Below are 19,191 nucleotides of genomic sequence, written 5' to 3' on the forward strand. Positions count from 1 at the left end.
ATGTATTCTTTATCAATATTTCATCATACATAGCTGGGCCATGTAGAGATCTCCTCTCCTAGGAGATCAGAGGTGACATTCAAATACTTGGTTTTCCTCTTTGACTCTCAGACTAGTTGATAATTTACACACACTCTGCTGATGCTGTTCCTTGCTAATTGTGAATGATCGCTAATGCTGACACGTTGCTGCTCAACTCTCCACCTGATTGCTCTACGGTACGGATGCTGAGCAGTCCTTCTCCAGGCCCTGAAGTCCTGGGGTGACCTAACTTACATGTTCTTTTGTTATTCTTTCTAACATAACACAGAAAACTTTTAAATAGATATATAATTAATACCTCCTAAAAGAAACCACAGAAGTTTTGGTAGATAAATCTGGTAACTCCCCTTCTTATTAATAAGTAGCTACGTTTGTTAAGGGCACAATTGCAGACTCCATACTCATACTACCTGAGTACAAATCTCAGCTCTGCCACTTAGTAGTGATGTGATATTGAGCAAGTTAATTAACTGTCCTATGCCTCAGTTGGCTTATTGATAAATAGGAACTCTCTGTGAAATGGCTTCCTCTCCATAGAGTTGTTATGACGATTAAATGTGTTAATACTTAAGTGATTAGAAAAGTACCTGGCTCATGGCAAATGCTGTATGTGTTACTGTTTCTTTAATTGCCTGGGTCCCAGGGACTCTTTCATTATCATTGATAAATATTTTAGATTGATAGCTATGTCCCATAATGAATCACTCTTTCTCTTTTGCTCATCCTCAAAGTTGGAGACTGGCATCAAACTCAGCTGTGTGATAATTTAAAAAAGAGAATTTCACCTTTAGGTGAAGAAGAGCAGGGCTTGGACAGGCCAGGTCCTACTAGCAGGCTGTAGGGCCCAGAAGTCCTTTGTCTGCAGCAACCTGAAAGGTGCATCCCGGGAAGGTGAGGCTGGACGTGAGTCTTACAGGCTGGCAATATTGCAGCTTCTTTTAGCAGTTGGCCCCAGTATTTGTTGAATTCATAGGTGTTTGGGATTCATATCAAGTCTTAGAGTTTGAGTGTCATAAGCTGATGGTCTTGTATGATGTCATTGCTCCTATTATTTGTTCTGGCTCCATGCCCCGGCAGTATTTGGGGATTTATTGATCATGCCTGTGCTTCTCTTAGCCACAATGCTGTTGGTTTTAAAGAAGCAACCCTTAGTTTCAGACTGAAGAGCCTTAGTTCTTACACATGTCCTCAGTCCAGTTCCTAGCTGTTCCCCAAGAATATTTTAGCTGTTCTCCTTCTTGAGCTACGGGTTCAGGACTGCACGGCATATCCAGCGCTGTGCTGGAGCTGCTTCATACCGGTTAATGAAAGTGGAAGGCATGCATCGCTTCTCAGGTCTCCATTCGGGGATGTCATGTTGGTCACTTGAAATTAGCTATGGAGGAGGTCTTTACATCACAGAAATTGACATATGTCACAATCAGAGCTTTATAACCTAGGGATTTTATTTTCAAAAATTTACTAGTGCACCATTAGTATTACATAACTCTGCAGTTATATCTAAGGGCTTTGTGTTTTTACCCTGACACCTCTGCTTACAAGCAGAGTGACTCTGGGCGGGTAATTCTACCCCTCTGAGCATCAGTTTCAGCGTTTGTGAAATGGGGATAATCACTCTCACTTGAAAGAAATTTTTTATGATTAAATAATATATACAAAACACTTAGAATTGTGCTTGGCACAGTACAAATGTTAATTCTTTCTTAATTACTCAGCCTTTTGGAGACTTTGGTTCTGACTCACATTCTGCCATTATCTGTGCATGACCTTGGGCAAATCATGCCACCAACAGTCTGGGCTCAGGTACTTCATCTTTAAAAAAGGGAAAAGGCTAAGATCAACTCTGAGATTATTACCATTTTTAATGTTTGAAAACTTTGTTGAAATGTTGAAATCACATTAGGCTCCTGGACAAACAGTGAAGGGAGGACCCTCTACCTCATCTTGGTCTCAGAGAAAAGGACAGGCCCTTTCCTAGGTCACGGCTGACACTCTAGAACCTTTCTTCTTTTCTTTTAAAACAGAGAATATGGATCATTTTAGTCCCTGGATTCATCATTTGTGCTTACCTGTGTTTAAACTCATTAGATTTGGAACTCCCTCCTCCCTCTGCCCCAAACCCAAATGACACAGCAGGCTCCTAAAAGCTTGCTCTAGCCTGGCCCTGTCAGACTACATTTTCATCAACCAATTTAAAATCTTCTTGATCCCGCTGATAAGTGAGAACATGCGGTGTTTGGTAGACATAAACATGGGAACAATAAACACTGGGGATTACTAGAAGCGGGAGAGAGGGAGGGGGAAACGGTCTGAAAAACTACTTACCAGGTGCTATGCTTATTACCTGGGTGATGGGCTCGGTCATACCCCAAACCTCAGCATCCCGCAATATACCTTTGTCACCAACCTGCACATGCGCCCTCTGATTCTAAACTAAAGGTGAAAAAGAAAATCTTCCTGATAACAAAAATATGCCCATTCTTTTTTCTTTCTCTTTTTTTCCAAACAATTTTTTTATTAGCTCAACTTCTAGAGAAGAAGAAATATTCTCCATTTCCAATAGAGAAAATGTTCTTAAAATAACATTGCAAGCATTTATCTTCATAAGCTTTTTGAAACTCTGAACAGATTTCATTACACTTTTCTCTGTTGGAAATCCTACACTTACAGCTCAATTCAAAAGTCAGAGGAAAGGAGTCAAATGTCTTGGTTTTGTCCATCCTGCATTTAATGTGTGCTGTGTAACACCTGAGCCTCTCAGTGTGTCTGTTGTGCATTCTTGGAACTATTATTAATTTTTGTGTGTAATGTTGGAGTGGCAGCACCAGGCACCGGGCTCCCCACATGCATCTTATGGAACACACATTCTGTGTATGTGCTACAGCCCCCCAGCTGCCCACACCCCTGGGCCTGAGGGAAATGGTGGGGGAGGTGACTGCCAAACATTCGTAACATAATTTCCAAAAAATGTTCAGAAGTGCTACACATTTTCTCCCTTCGCGGAGGGCACATGCGCCTCCCAAGCCATCGGGCTGGTATTCGTTACACATACAAACACAAGGGGGTAGTGTTTGAAAGCAGGAAAACCATGCAATTTGCTTCTCAGTCCCAGAAGCAATCTTTTCTGTAGCACAGTCCAGGCAACAGTCTGAGGCTATTCTTTGTCGTTCCACTGTAGTCATATTCTGCAAGACTAAGAAGCAGATAGTCTTGTTTTATTGTATCAAGTCCGTTAATTTAATTTTTAAAAGTATTTCTTAAATCTGCCCCACACTCTCTAACTCTCCTCTTATTGCCCATGTTCAGGCTTTCATCATCTTTTATTTTTACCTTGTCAACTTAGTTATTTATTAACTTACATAAATAAGTTTCCGTTATTTATTAACTTACATAAATAATTGTTTCTGTTTAAGCGTATAATGCACTGAGTTTTGACAGTGTGTATACCCGTGAAATAACCACTGCCATCAAGATATAGAGCATTTCTATCACCCCACCAAAGATTCTCTCTTTCACTTTGCAACCCAGCTTTCCATTCATCCCTAGGCAATTCCTGATCTTTTTTTTTTTTTTTTTTTTTTTTTGGAGGTGGCGAGTCACTTTTTATCACTTTTGGTCACTATAGATTCCCACTTAGTGGGAATCCACTGTATGATTTCCATTTCTAGAAATGGAATCCTATAGCATGCACTCTTCAGTGTCGAGCTTCTTTCACTCAGAATAATGATTTGAGACGCATCTAAGTTGTATGCATTCCCTTTTGTTGCAGAGTGGTATTCCGTTGTATGAATATATCACAGTTTATTCATTCACCTGACAAAATACTTTTGAGTTGTTTCTAGCTCAGGGCTATTGTGACTAAAGCAGAAGTGAGCATTACAGTACAACTCATTATGTGAACATAGTTTCAATTCCTCTTGGGTAAATTCCTGGTAGTGGAATAGCTGGGTTGTAAGAGGAGGCATAAGTTTAACTTTCTGAGAGACCGTCAGTTTTTCAAACGGGTTGTAGTAGTTTAATTTCCTACAGTTTGAGTGTACCAGTGTCTCCATATCCTAACCCAGACCTAGTATTGCCAACCTTTTAAATGTAGCCATTCAGTTTTGTAGCTTTTTTAGAATTTGTCTAGCAGGTTTTCTGGCTTTGAAAGCCCCCAAAATAAAAATAAAAACAAAAGAAAATAAACTGAGCCGTGCTAGGGGATATAGAGTGCTGTCTCATTGTGGTTTTAATGTGCAGTTCCTTGTCAACTGGTGATGCTGAGCCTCTTTTCTTCTTTTTGAGAATCTTTTCGTATGCTTTTTGCCATTTGTAAGTTTCATCTTTCGAAGTGTTTGTTCCAATCTTTAGTTCATTATTTTATTGAGCTTTTAGTTTTTTTACTATTGAGTTGGAAGAGTTCTTTATATATTCTGGATTCGAGTCCTTTGTCAGATATATGTACTATGAACATTTTTTCCCATCCCGTGACTTGCTTTTTTTGTTTTCTTAATGACAGCTGAAGATACATATATACATATTTTTTGCAATGGGGTCTTGTGCAGTCACCCAAGCTGGAGTACAGTGGTGCAGTCTTGGCTCAATGCAGCCTCGACCTCCTGGGCTTAAGCTATCCTCCTACCTCTCAGCCTCCTGAGTAGCTGAGACTACAAGTGCATGCCACCACGACGCTTGGCTAATTTTTGTACTTATAATAGAGATGGGTTTCACCACGTTGCCTGGGCTGGTCTCAAATTCCTGAGCTCAAGTGATCTGCCCACCTCGGGCTCCCAAAGTGCTGGGATTATAGGCATGAGGCACCATGCCAGGCCCTGTTGAAGAGATTTTTTATTTTTGGTTTTAAATTAACCATTTATTTCTGTTATGATTTGTGTGTTTTCTGTCCTAAGAAATATTCTCCTACTACAAGGTCACAAATATTTTCTCCTGTGGTTTCCCCTAAGAATTTTATAGTTTTTACTTTTTTATTTAGATGATCCATTTTAAGTTGATCTTTGGGTTTTGTGTGAAGTAAAGGTATTAATACTCCTTTTTTTTTCTACACAGATGCTCAGTTCTTTACTTTAAATGTCTCTTTAATTTCTGATATTGATTATTTGTACCCTCTTGATCTCCCTATCTTACGCACTCTATGTCTCTGTCTCTCTTTCTCTTTCTCTTCTTTGACCAAATAGTGGGTTATCAATTTTTGTTGATTTTTAAAAATAATTAAAATAGCTTTTGGCTTTGGTGATTTTCTCCATTGCGTGTCTGCTTTCTATTTTATTGACTTTTGCCCTGATGTTCATTACTTACTTCCTTCTAATTATTTTGGGATTACTTTGCTTTTCTTTTTCTAGCTTCTTGAGGTAGAACTTAGGTCATTGATTTTAGACCTTTCTTCTTTTTTAATATAAACCTTTAAAGCTATAAATGTTCTTCTAATCTCTGCTTCACCTGCATCCCATGAGCTTTGATATACTGTAATTTTATTATCATTCAGTTCGAAGTATTTCCTAATTTCCCTTGAGATTTTTCTTTGATTTATGGATTATTTAGAAGCAGGTTATTTGATTTCCAAATAGTTGAAATTTTTGTTGATATCTTATTTTTATTTCTAATTGAATACTGTTATAGTCAGAGAACACAGCTTGTATGGTTTTAACTTTTAATTTATTGGGACTTATTTTATGGCCCAGCATATATTTTCAATTAAATTTTTGTGAAAAAAAAATATTTTGCTGTTGTGTATGTTCTACAAATATCAATCGGGTTTAGGTGGTTGATAATATTGTTTAGATAACTGACATTTTTCTTGGATTTTGGATAATTGCCGAGAGAAAGGTGTTATAATCCCTTACCATGGTTTTTTACACTCTCTTTCTTTCTTTGTTAGTTTTTACTTTATGTATTTTGAAACTCTGTTACTAGGTAGATATACATTTTTGTTATGTCTTGATGATGAATTGATCTTTACAATATGAAATGTTGGTCCCTACCTTTGTTAATACTCTTTGTCTTGATATCTATTTTAACTGATATCAAGTTTTTACCCTGTTATATTTACTGTTTACATGATATATATTATTCCAGTCATTTATTTTCAACTGATTTGTATCTCTGTATTTAAAGTACATCTCTTATACACAATAGTTGGGACTTGCTTTTTAATACATTTTATAGTCTTTGCCGTTTAATTGGAGTATGTAGTTTACTAATATTTAATTATATTGATATGATTGGATTTAGATCTACATTTCATTATTTGTTTTCTGTTTGTTGCTTCTGGTTTGTTTTGCTTATTTTGCTTGCTTGTTTGTTTTGTTCTTCCTTTTTGCCTTTTGGATTATTTCAGTTTTTTAAAAATAACATTTTAATTTATCCATTGGCATTTTTGCTATATCTCTTTTCTCTAATATGTTGGTGGTTACTCTGGGTATTGCAGTATACATCATTAGCTGTTCACTGTCCACCTAGAGATAATATTGTACCATTTCTTGTAAAATGTAGAAATCTTGCAATGATATAGGTTCATTTACTGCTGTGCCTGTGGCTATAATTTTTATATGTATTGTATCTACATACATTATAAAACCATGATACATTATTATTTTTGCTTTAACGATCATATGCACTTTAAAGAAATTAAGAGAAACTAGATTCTTTCATATATACTCTATTTCTGAAGGTCTGATTTTTCTCTCTGACGTCATCTCTCTTCAGCCTGAAGACCTTTTATTTAGAATTTTGTGTAGTGCAGGCCAGGTGGTAAAACATTCTCTGAGTTTTTCTTCTCTGAAAGGCAGGTCTTTATTTTGCCTTCATTATTGAGAGATATAGAGCTCTAAGTTGCCAGTTTATTTCTCTTGGTACTCATTGTTTCCGGTTTCCATGGTTTTTAATGAGATATCTGTAGTAATTCAAATGATGATGCCCCTGTATGTAACAGGTTGCTTTCAAGATTTTTCTTCATTTGTGGTTTTCAGAAGTTTGACTGTGATGTGTTTCTCTTTGAATTTATCCTGTTTGGGGGTTTACTGAGCTTCTTGAATTTGTAAATTTCTGTCTTTCACTGAATGTGGGGAGTTTTCAGCTATTATGTTGTACAGTGATTTTTCTGCTTTAATTTTCCTCTCTTTTTCTTTGATTAAAAAATCCATACGTTAGGCTTTTCAAATTGCTTCACAGTTCCACAGTCCTCCATTTATTGTTTTCAGTCTTTTATTTATCTACTTTCAATTGGGTAATTTCTATTAATGTATCTTGAAGTTTACTGACTTTTTCCTTTATCATCTTCAGTCTTAAGTCAATCTGGTGACTTAAAAAAAAATTCAGGTATTATACTTTCCTGTTCTAAAATTTTCATTTAGTTCTTTTTTTTATATTTTCTATTGATTTTTTTTACTACTTCATTAATCGTTAGCATATTTTTCTTTGTCTCGCTGATCATTGTTATGATGGCTGCATTAAAGTCTTTGAAAATTCCAACATCGGAGTTATATCAGGATTGGTGTCTGTTGATTCTCTTTTCCCTTAGGAATGGGTAATATTTTCCTGACTCTTTATATGTCACATAATTTTGGATCATAAGCTGGACATTGTGAGTGCTTTGTTGGGTTTTTGTTGTAAAAGGCAATGAATTTAGCCAGACCCAGCTACATCCTGCTTGTCTGTGATGGTGATGGCAGATCTCAGTTCAGTTCTTTAAACATTAGCTGCAGACTTCTTTCAGTTTTCTCCAGACATGCATGGTTCAGTCGTCTACCAGTGACTTGAGCTGAGTCTATATACAAGAGTTTAGTGTTTTCCCCCTACTCTGACTCTTCTCTTTTGCCTTCTCCCCTACTGTTAGTAGCCCTGGCATCCTTCTCCTGGTTTCTTCCACCAGAAAGATGATCTTTCTGTTAATATTTTACTATATCTGTACTGCCACCACCATGACTATGCTGCTCTCAGGGCAAAGCTGCCAGCAAAAAGAAAAATAATAAAACACAGAGAATATGGAGGACTACTTGCCACGTGCTTCAAGTTTCACCTCATCTCCAAAACTTGCCGGTCTTTGTTGACTTCTCTAGAGACCTCATTAGTTGTTTTTAATCTGTTATTCAGAATGTATAGCTGTGACTTGCAGCAGGATCAGTTTGTTGAGTGCATACTCCTTTCTACTGCAAATGCAACCCCCACTCTTTAGCTGAATAATTGCAGTGGCCTTTCTGCTGCCTTTAGTCTTATTTTCCTCCAATCCAACTTTCGCTTGGGAGCCAGGTGATTAAAAGAAATTCTGGTGCTGACTTTGCGATTGTAAGATTGGTTTCTAACTTCTTGTAATGGCATACGTAGCCTTTCGTAACTAACTTCTGCACACCTGTGTAATGCAATAAGGTGCCTTTTGTCAACCCTGTGTGTTTCCACAGTTCTGGAATACTCATCTCCTTTGCTTTTTCTTACTCTCTTTCTCTTGCCTAACTCCAGAAACTCCACCCTTGTCCCCATTTTGAGTCAGATGTCCCCTCTGAGTTCCCTCTTAATATTCTTTGGGTCCCCCTATAATGTTACTTAGCACATTGTTCTCTTATTTGCTGCTGAGTTATCTGTATCCCCGCAAGACCAAGCTCCTCAAGGGTTGCAAATCATGCCATATTTCTTTAACTTCTAACTCTTCCCTCAGCTAATTTCACTGCCTGATATATAGTAGATATACAATAATTTTTCTACTGATTGCATTATATACTCATGGGTATACATTTTTTTATTTCGATTTCTATGGGTATCTGTCATGCACACACAGAGTTCCCATGAAATAGAACAAAGGATTTGGGGTCACTTGTCCACTATTCACTGTGTATCAGTTGCGGCATATTTGCTAACCTTGTCTTTTAGGCCCCCTACCTATAGGTATTAGACCCAGCATGCTGTGAAATCCTCACGATTAAAGTCTTTACACTAAGAAGGGATAAGGCTATGGGGTTACTGGAGCATCCAGCAAAGGCAGGCCTCTTCTGCCTTTCTCTTTCCTTATAAATTAGAGAGTTTAGACATTGTTGGGGAAGCGCTCTCTCTCTCGCTCTCTCTCTGCGTGGGCGTGTGTGTGTGTGTGTGTGTGTGTGTGTGTGTGTGTGTATGTGTGTATGAATGCCGATGACTCTCTGGGAATAAGCCAGCACCATTCTTCCATACTGGGGATGAGGTGATAGATTCAGAGCCTATTGATCTGTCATAGCATGTCATCTGCTAAGGAATCTGGAGAGCATTCTCTTCCTTTCCACCATTTCTTATTTATCAGAAGGGATTCATTGACCTTTACACTGTACAGAACATGGATTTTCACAAGAACTGATACTTTGCTCCTTGGTATCGACCTTTCAGAGCAGGAGCTACTGAATAACCCACATTCTTTCTTTCAAAACAAATGAGCTTCTGTCTCCATAGAACTTTTAAACTTCGTTGTGTTATCTAATGTCTTAGTATAGTGCCTCAGCTTCAGCTCCAACTTAAGAAAAGAGCAAACGATTTCATTTCTAGTTATGCAAATAAAATGTTCATTGTAAAATCAATTATAAATTTATTTATTCAGCAAATATTTATCTTGCATCTGCTGCATGCCATGCTTTGAGAATACAACCAGGAAGATAGATATGATCACTGCTTCCTGAACATTTAGTCTAGCGTTAATGAAAAATATATAGAAGGACTTTTTAAAAAGCATCCCCAAATCTCATACGCAGAGATAACCACTGTTCACTTCTTTCTGAACTTTTTTTTTTCTTTTGGTGTTTTTGCCCTTTAGATTTCAGGCACCAGCACTTCATCTATTTTCATTTCAGTATCTTCAACTTCTTTGTCTATTTTCATTTCTGTATCTCTTGCTTCTTTGTCCTTCATTTCCCCCATGAGGCAAATTTCCAATTGCTGAGCATCTAATCTTTAACTTATGTAATGTTTGGCTCTGGCCTGAAAGAAAAAAAGTTTTCAGAATGTGCATTTTAATCCCAAGGAGCTTGTTCTACTTTATATGTGTGAGATTCTGAATTTTCCACACCTATGAAATACTAATTAAGTTATAGAGGTATTTCCTACTGTTAAATTAACAGACTTGCTCATTTTATAGTTTAATGAGGAGGTGTTAAAAGTTGGGCTGCACCTTATTTATAATGGCAAAAACGTGATAAATATCTAAATGCCCATCAATAAGGGACTAGTTAAATAAATAATGTATCCATACAATGGAATACTATTAATGAATTAAAAGTTTGTTGACACAAAAAGAAAACTAATAAAGATAGAAAGATAGCTGCAACAAATTGGTGGCTGAAAAAGCAGATTATAACATAGATTACAATATTTTGTTTTCATTTGTGTAAAATTGGATGCAGATGTCTGTACATGCATAGAAAGACATTTGTATGGATTCAATCAATCAATTTCTTCAACACCTATTGTGTAAGTGATGCTCTGTAAATACATTGTGATAGTTGCCCATGTTATGGGGCAAAGTCAGATAATACATATAAATTGTATTATACATATTTGGGAGGGAACATATTTGACTTACTGAAAATATCTTTTTTCTCGTCTCCAGAATAACGAACTACAAAGCAGGTTGGACTATTTACTAGAAACCCAGGCCAAGACCGAAGTGGAAACCAGAGAGATTGGAGTGGGCTGTGATCTTCTACCCAGGTATTTAGGAATTTCCTGATTTTTTTTTTTTAAATTCAGATTCCTCTTTGGCTGAAGAAAATACTTTACTGGGCCGTTCTTAGCAGAATTGCATTCTTCCTATCAAAAATATTTCTGCAAAGCCAAGTGGTGGCTGCTGAGGGGCTTGACTGGTTTCTGTAGGAACAGGGGCATTGTGCAGGGTGGAGGGGAAGGCAAAGGAGAGACCTGGGGAAGCCATTTAGAGAGACATGGGCCCTGTCAGTGAATGCATGCATTTCTTCCTTCCTTCATTCATTCAGCTAATGCTGTTAGTATCTTCCCTATGTCAGACAGTTTGACACAGAGAGGAACGAGATTTGGTTCCTGCCCCAGAGTACAGTCTGGAGGGAGAGACAAGTATGTAGGTAGACACATATAACAGTGTGAGAGGGGCATCGAAGGTGCTTTAGTGATATACAAGAGGGAGGATCTAAACCTTGAACAAAATTCATCTCTTCCTCAGTACTGTAACAGGGTATTGTCAAGCACTGGATCCAGTTCATAAATACCTGCTCTGGTTGAGTCATCAGCAGATACGTGATAACTATAACCTGGTTTGTTCAGTTACATTCCTGAGCTAGAAGACTGACCTGTTCATTGTTAAGCTGCTTCCACGCTTGTGTCTCTTCCTGGTGACATTAGAGCCTGTAACACAGTAACCTGCCTCTGATAACTAACTCGCCATTTCTAGGTGCTCACAACTGTGCCCGGCCTAAAAAGGACATAAAACAAGTTTACAGCAAAGATGCTAATGACATGTGACTTGTGATTTAGGTAATCAAGGTCACAAAATGCCTGGTATCTTGTGTGCAGGAGGGTGGATTCTTGTGTGGACTGGGACACTTGTGTGTGCTTTACTGAACATAATAGTCTAGAAAAATGTCGAATCCTGGAATCTTGAGTGGTTATAGCTGGTGGAAAATAGTGACAAGCCGATCACCAAGCTGGGGTGTGGAATACCTGGTTCTTGTCCTAGCAGCCAGCAGCAGGATGCCTTCACACAGGTTCTTCACTGGGGCCTCAGTTTCTCGACTTGTAAAGTCAGTGATTTGACTAGGTAATTTCTCAGATCTCCAGAAGCTCTAACATTGCATAATAAGGCCTCCTTTCCTTACTTTATTAATTTGTATTTATTACTGGTATTATCATTTTTGTTAATTAAAATGAATCACTTGCCATTCTAAAAGAATTTACCAAAAGCAGAATTAGGTTCTTTCTTTGACAATGTCCTCAATTACATTGCTTGCCTTCTAGTAAAAAGGCATTTTTTATCATTCTGATATAATTAACAGAAAATGTTGAATATCTATATCTATATCTATAAACATCTATCTATCTATCTATCTATCTATCTATCTATCTATCTATCTATCTATCTATATTAGACTCTCGATCTCATCATCGTGTGGTACAAAGTACATGGTGAAAATATAACCAAAAAGAATGATCAATTGTGTTCAGAGACCTTTTTGAAATATAAATAATTTGGCCATTTCCCCACTTTTTGTATTTTTCAAAAGCCAAGTGGCCTAGTCCACTCTAATTGCCCACATAATAAATCTTGTTTGGCTAAGACGGGTACAAAACTATGTCTGAAACCAATAAATTGTTTGTTTTCTAATTCCCACATTTTGGCTTAAAACAAGCTTTTCAATTTGTATGCCCAAGTATAGCCTGAAGCAAACTTTTATGGCTAAGTTATGAAACCACAAAGCGGTTTTCATAATGGAAGTGCTGACAGACCCTTAACTTATGGCCATGGTGAACTTGGAAGCCACTTCAGTATCTAAAAGCAGCTTTTCCATAAATGTAACATTTGGTTTCCCCCAGGATCCATCTTAGCAGTTTAACTACCTAGGTCAATCAGCAGAGGAAATGAAAACTACATATCCGTGTTTCCGAAAAGGCAGAATAATATTTCATTCGTTTCCTCGCAAATATTTATTAAGTGCCTACTATGTGAAAGGCGCCAGGCAAGTCTGGGTGGGGAGGAGCCCGGGATCTTTAGGTAACTCAGGGCAGGGCAGCGGCCTTCCACCTGTACTTCATGGAACTGCCTTACTCTGAGCTGGGGCTCCTGGAGAGGCCTCAGGATGCCTGGGGGGATGAGGAGGGTTAGTGAGGGGCTGGCCCGTGGGACCCTCCTTCCTCTCCAAAACAACCTGAGAAAGGCAGCTTTTAGTCTGTTTTGTCTGTTGGATTCCAAGTAAGATTCTGTTTGAATAAATAGCTCTATGGGCAGAAACAAATTGGAACTCCCGGTCTAGTTAATCCCCATGTTTTATGGATACCAGAATCGAGGCTCAGAGAGATCAAGTGATTCACTGGAAGCCACATAGCCGGAATTAGAACCAGGCCTTCTTGAGTCTTGGTGCAGTACATGAGTAGTTTGAAAATATGTAATAAACAGAGAGCTACTAAATGGTGGTGTGTATGTTCTAACGAAATTCCTGGTTCATACTTGGACTTCAGATTTGCATCTAACTAATAAAATACTCCATGGTATTGTCCAGAATATTTTTTAGGTTTTTTTCTCTAGAATATTTTAGACCAGTACAAGCATTGAATTAAGCCTGAGTTATGCAGAAGTGTTTTGTTCTTACTCCCTGTTCTTCTCCTACAAGGAATTCATCAGTGTGGGACAGTCAGGGAGGCTCAGGCTGTCCAGTTCCCTGCCCAGCCAGCTGCTAGCTGAGCTCAGCCTTGGGCAAGTTACTTTAGCTCTCTAAAGCCTCAACTCTTTCATCTTTAAAATAAGAATGAAGAGGATAATATCAAACCTCATTGGGTTGCTTTGAAGATTAAATAAAAACATGTACATAAAGCATTTAGAGACGGGGCATGGTGGGTCACACCTGTGTTCCCAGCACTTGGGGAGGCCAAGGCGGGAGGATCCCTTGAAGCTAGGAGTTCAAGACCAGCCTAAGCCACATAGCAAGACCTTATCTCTACAAATAAATAAATAAATAAATAAATAAATAAATAAATAAATAAAAAATAGGCCGGGCATGGTGGCTCACACCTGTAATCCTAGCACTTTGGGAGGCCGAGGCAGTGGCTTGCCTGATCTCTGGAGTTCAAGATCAGCCTGGGCAACTCGGTGAAACCCTGTCTCTACTACAATACAAAAAATTAGCCAGGTGTGGTGGCGTGCACCTGTAATCCAAGCTACTAGGGAGGCTGAGACAGGAAAATAGTTTGAACCCGGGAGGTGGAGGTTGCAGTGAGCCGAGATCACGCCACTGCATTCCAGCCTGGGCCTGGATGACAGAATGAGACCCTGTCTCAAATAAATAAATAAAAATAAAAATGAAAGCATTTTAGCATAGTAACTGGACCAGACTTCAGCACTTAATAGCTATTACTATTAACGTTAACTAAACCCAAACTCTGATTTTCTATGTAGAACATTGTATAAAATATAAATAAATTTGAGTATCCTAAGATGATTTCATTAACTTTTTATTGGTGGTAATTATTGATTTTATGAAACGGATCGATAGCCTGATCAAGTATATAGTGCTTCGGTATGCACTGGACTTTTCAGTTAAACTCTCTAGACACCCCCTCTAGACACTGTGTAAAACTCTGGAAGGCCCAGTGATTGATAAGGTCTCTGTCAGCTAAGACCTGAGAGTGGCCCTGCATGCTGCAGGCATGGGGTACTTGTCTCATTATAGAATAGCATGGCCTCTCCTACCCAGTCATCTGTACAACTGCAAGTGTTACATGCTGTGCTACTGCTAGTAGCATTTTTAGAGCTGCTCTACTTTTTTTTTGTCTTGTGTGGAAAAAAAAATTGCATTTAATTGCCAGGTACGGTGGCTCACGTCTGTAATCCCAGCACTTTGGGAGGCCGAGGCGGGCAGATCACCTGAGGTCAGGAGTTTGAGACCAGCCTGACCAACATGGAGAAACCCCGTCTCTACTAAAAATAAAAAATTAGCCAGGTGTGGTGACACATGCCTGTAATCCCAGCTACTCAGGAAGCTGAGGCAGCAGAATCGCTTGAACCCAAGAAATGGGGGTTGTGGTGAGCTGAGATCGCACCATTGTATTCCATCATGGGCAACAAGAGTGAAACTCTGTCTCAAAAAAAAAAAAAATTGCATTTAGTTGATACTTAAAAACATTTGTTGGGTGAATAAGTGAAAGATACATACCAAATGAGGAATGTAGGCAGGGGATCAGTATTATCACATCATTTATTTATTTAATAAAGGCCTTGGATGAAGTGATTCCTGCTTATATTTTACCTCTTTTTTTTTTTTCTCTCTCTCTCTCTCTCCTCACTAGAATATGAGCTCCATGAGGCAGGGATTTTCATCTATTTCACTAATTGCATTCTCCCTGGGACCTCCTTAGAGCAATGCTTGGCACATACTAGGCACTTAATATTTGTTGAATGGAGCCATCTCCCTGTAGCATTCGACAGTCCTTGCTAAGAAGAAAGGAAGGATTCCTCAGCCTGTTTCTTACCCTTGCGGGAGTTTTCTCTCCTGGTTCTCCAGCTGTCTCGGTGGTCTGTCCTTCTCCAGCTTCTTTGATGGCTTCTTTTCCTCCTCCAATACCCTCGCTGTGGTAGTCCACATGGCTCTACCTTGGTTCCAGTACTTCCTGCAAAGATTGCATCCAGTCTCACAGCTTCACCTCTCCTCTCTGTGGCTGAGCCACAGGAAGTGTGCACCCTTCTCTTGAATACAAGTCCTTGTTCCCCGCAGCCTTCTGGGCACTCCCAGCTGGTGTCCACTTGGTCTTCATACTTGCCGTTGCATGGCTGAGTGTGCCATCTCTTTCTTCAAAGTCACTCCTTTTAGGAGTAAGTAAGAATACTGGCTTGGAAGTTAGACCTGGGTTTGAGTTCTGAGTCTGCCTCCTGCTATATCTGCAGCTTTGGCAAATTCCTGCCCTCCTTGATTCTTATCTTGAAAAGGATGATTTCGGTGGCAATCCCTTTGGAAGCTTGTTGAGATGATTAAGTGAAGTAACAGGCATAGAATGTCCAGTGGAAGTGCCCCGCATTTTCGTATTTCTGTGGCTGCAGCCACTGCTTTCCCAGACACCTAAACTCAGTATATTGCAGTCACTTCTGAGTCAGAGAATTATTTTGCTCCTTGACTCACTCACTTATACTGTGCTGTTCTTTCCTTCATGACTTGCCTCTTTCTTTCCTGTTCCTCCTGCTGCCAGTCTGCCCGAGACTGTCTAATCTACTCAGTACCATCTCTCTGCCTCACTTTCTCCTCCTCAAAAGCTTCCCCTCCTTCATCTAATCTTTGTTTTCCATAAATTTCTAGTGACAAAGGATCTCTTCATAAAGAGAGAGGGAAAGGGAAAGGGTGAGAGGAGACTCACTGTGGGTTCAGGAGTTTTCACACGCGCGCGCACACACACACACATGTGTATGTGTGTATTTAAAGACTCAGAAGTTTGGTTTGAAAACTTTGATATATGTTAATGAAAGCCATTGAGAACAAGTCCCGGCCATCTAGCTTTCGTTTACAAAGAAAAATGAAAAAAACGAAAACCAAAAGAAAAGTGACTTTTCTTTCTCCTGCCCTATAGTGAAACTTGGTTTCCAGCAAACTCATCAATTATGTCATAATAGGTGCAATTTGATGAAAAATATCCCCCATGGTCATAAGTGCTCAGCACGTAGTGAGTGCTTTAAAATGCTTATATTTTCGTATTTCTGTTGCAAAGACCAGAACACAAAGTAGCTTTTTGTCAAAGCTTTATTTGCTGATTCTGCTATTGTTTTCCCCAGGGGAACTGCCCCTTTATTGATTAATAAAAGGTTAACAATAGCCTAAATGTGTTAAGGCAAATGGTTGGGTTTCAGTTTTGTGCTTGAGATTATTTCTGTTCTTGAAATCCTGTTGTTTCCTAGTGATCAACAAAATAAAATACCCCACTTCTTTTTTAAAAGATCGGGATATGAGAGCCTGTTTTTGAACCCTAGAAGGTTCACTTTTATAAATATTTCTGCATTTTATGGGCTTTCAGGATATTGTCACTGGAGACTGTTTCTGTTATGTGGAATTTTCACAGGAGTTGGCACAAATAGCCATCTGGCTTCTGCTCCTGGCACTCCACTAAACTGCCTGGTCAGGTCCCTGGGGCCTCCTGGATCACCACGTCCCAGGGATTGCTCTCTGTGGCAGGTGACACTGGGACCCCTTACTTCTTGAAACTCCTCCAACCTTTGGTTTCCTTTGTAATTCGTATGTGGGGTAATAGCTCTGTGGCTGGCTTCTGTGAGCTGCTGGATTCATGGAGATGATGGAGATGTGGCTTTCACCCTTACAGAAATTATACCTAGCCGTGGACACAAATGTGTAGACCAACAGGTGCAGGAAGATGCTATAGAGGCTTGGCGCGCTGGCCCATGCCTGTAATCCCAGCACTTTGGGAGGCTGAGTTGGGTGGATCATTTGAGGTCAGGAGTTCAAGGCCAGCCTGGCCAACATGGTGAAACTCCGTCTCTACTAAAAATACAAAAATTATCCAGGTGGTGGTGGCACGCGCCTGTCATCCCAGCTACATGGGAGGCTGAGGCAGGATAATTGCTTGAACCTGGGAGGCAGAGGTTGCAATGAGCTGAGATCATGCCACTGCACTCCAGCCTGGGCAAGAGAGAGAGATTTGGTGTCCAAAAAAAAAAAAAAAAAAAAGCTATGGAGGTGTCAGAGGCCTCCATAATAGGTGTGTATGGGGATTGGGTGGAGAACACGGAGAATCTCTTTGGGGGAGACATGCAAAGTTTAAAATACACCCCCTGCCATGCTTTTAATACATCCTCTATCACCGGGTGAATGACTGGATGTGGGAAGTTAGGGGAAAGGGATTCGACTCCTAGGCTTCATGTACACATTTTGTCATTGCGTTGGTTGGGATAAAGAACGTAGCTGTGTGAAAGAACCCATAGGTCTCGGTGGCTTAGCACGGTAAAGATTAATTTCCTATGTCACAATTTAAGGCAGTTTGGTATAGGTTTCACTCCACACAGTCTTTCAGGAACGCAGGAATTCCTCCATCTAGCGACCCTGCCTGCACTTAGGAGTCCTCCTGGATTCTCCAACTGTATGCTGTATATAAAAGGGAAGAGAGAGAGCATGGGGGATTTACGTAGAAGATTTTTATGGGTTAAACATGGAAGTAGTAGAAGTCATTTCTGCCTGTTTAGTCACAAGGCCCACCTAATGGCAAGAGAAGCTGGGAAATGTAGTTACGTGTCCAGGATTAAAAAGAAATGGGATGTCTTAGTCACCCAATCCTGTTAACTGTAACTCCCAAATATCTCCCTAAAATCTCCCTGCCACTTCCCATCCAGTGCTTCTGTCAGAATTCAAGCTCTCGTGATCTCTCTTTCACCTCCTGAACAAGAATTTTCTAACTGACCTGCCTTCAGAATAATCCTTCCCTAGTCAACCCTCAATAGTACCAGAGGAATCTCGCTAGAATAAAAATATGAGCAGACCATGGCCCTCCTTAAAAACGTGCTGTAGTTCCCTGGCCCCTTCTGAACTCTTAGCCAGGGACATGGGACCCTTCTCCAGCAGGCCTCATCTTCTGCCACTCTCCCGCATTGTGAACTCTTTGTTCCAGTCGTTCCAAAGGAGCACATGGTTTGCAGTTCCGCATCCGCAAACTGTGTGCTCACCCATCTCTGCCTTGCACGTACTGCCCCTTCTTCCTGGAGTTCCCATCCCTGCTTTGCCCACTTGGTGAATGCTAGGCATCCTTCAAGATTCACCTTCTTTGTGTGAATTTCCAGATGTGAATTTCCTGGTGGTTCTAAATTGTTCTGCCCTCAATTTTCCCATCATGTCTTCATGCTTATTTTGTTCAGGTCATGGCGGGAAGGGAGGCTTGAGAGTTAAATGAAGGGACTGTTGTGGATGTTTGGGCAACATTAAGGGAAATAAACAAGGGACAGTGGCAAGCTTTGGAGCTAGCGACAGTGGAAGCTGTTACCACCTTTGCCTGGGGAGGCAGGGGAGAAAGCCAGGGGATGAGAACAAGTTGGGGAGCTATAGCTAGGGACCCTGGTAGAGGGATGCTGCCAACTACCAACCTGCAGCCTGGCTGGGAAGGGACAAATGTCCTGACCTCTTTGTCCTCTCATTCCCTGATCCCCTGCTACCACCTTGCAGTAGGCCAAAAGGAACTGAATTTGAAGGGCAAGGGAACCCCTTGATGCTCACCTTTCCAGGCCACAGAGTAGGGTGGAGAAGGGGGAGAGTAGGGCTGGATGGCAAAAGAAGAATGCCCAGCACAGCTGTTACATCTCTGTTATAGTTCCTAACACAGTACATGAAAATTTTTTATGTTATATCTTTCCCACCAGGTGACAAGTCCCTTGAATGCATGTTTCATATTTTTCTGAACCATGGATGCCTAGTACAACCTTTACAGGTTGCTAAAAATAACTTTTTTATTTTTAACCTGTCATAGTCTGTTCAGGCT

At 39.9% G+C, this 19,191-nt stretch overlaps 1 protein-coding gene and 1 pseudogene across 3 annotated transcripts in view; both read left to right on the forward strand.

Annotated features, from left to right (window-relative positions):
• MYZAP (myocardial zonula adherens protein) overlaps positions 1-19,191 on the forward strand; it is a 338,107-nt gene that overhangs the window by 317,150 nt on the left and 1,766 nt on the right. For all 3 annotated transcript variants that reach the window (XM_077939480.1, XM_028850979.2, XM_077939479.1), the window contains one exon: positions 10,601-10,701. In XM_077939480.1, the coding sequence (XP_077795606.1) occupies positions 10,601-10,701 (101 nt within the window). The remainder of the gene's footprint in view (positions 1-10,600; positions 10,702-19,191) is intronic.
• Positions 4,141-4,197, forward strand: LOC114679823 (U7 small nuclear RNA; annotated as a pseudogene).

This window comes from Macaca mulatta, chromosome 7 (genome assembly GCF_049350105.2).
Source record: "Macaca mulatta isolate MMU2019108-1 chromosome 7, T2T-MMU8v2.0, whole genome shotgun sequence".
NCBI lineage: Eukaryota > Metazoa > Chordata > Mammalia > Primates > Cercopithecidae > Macaca > Macaca mulatta.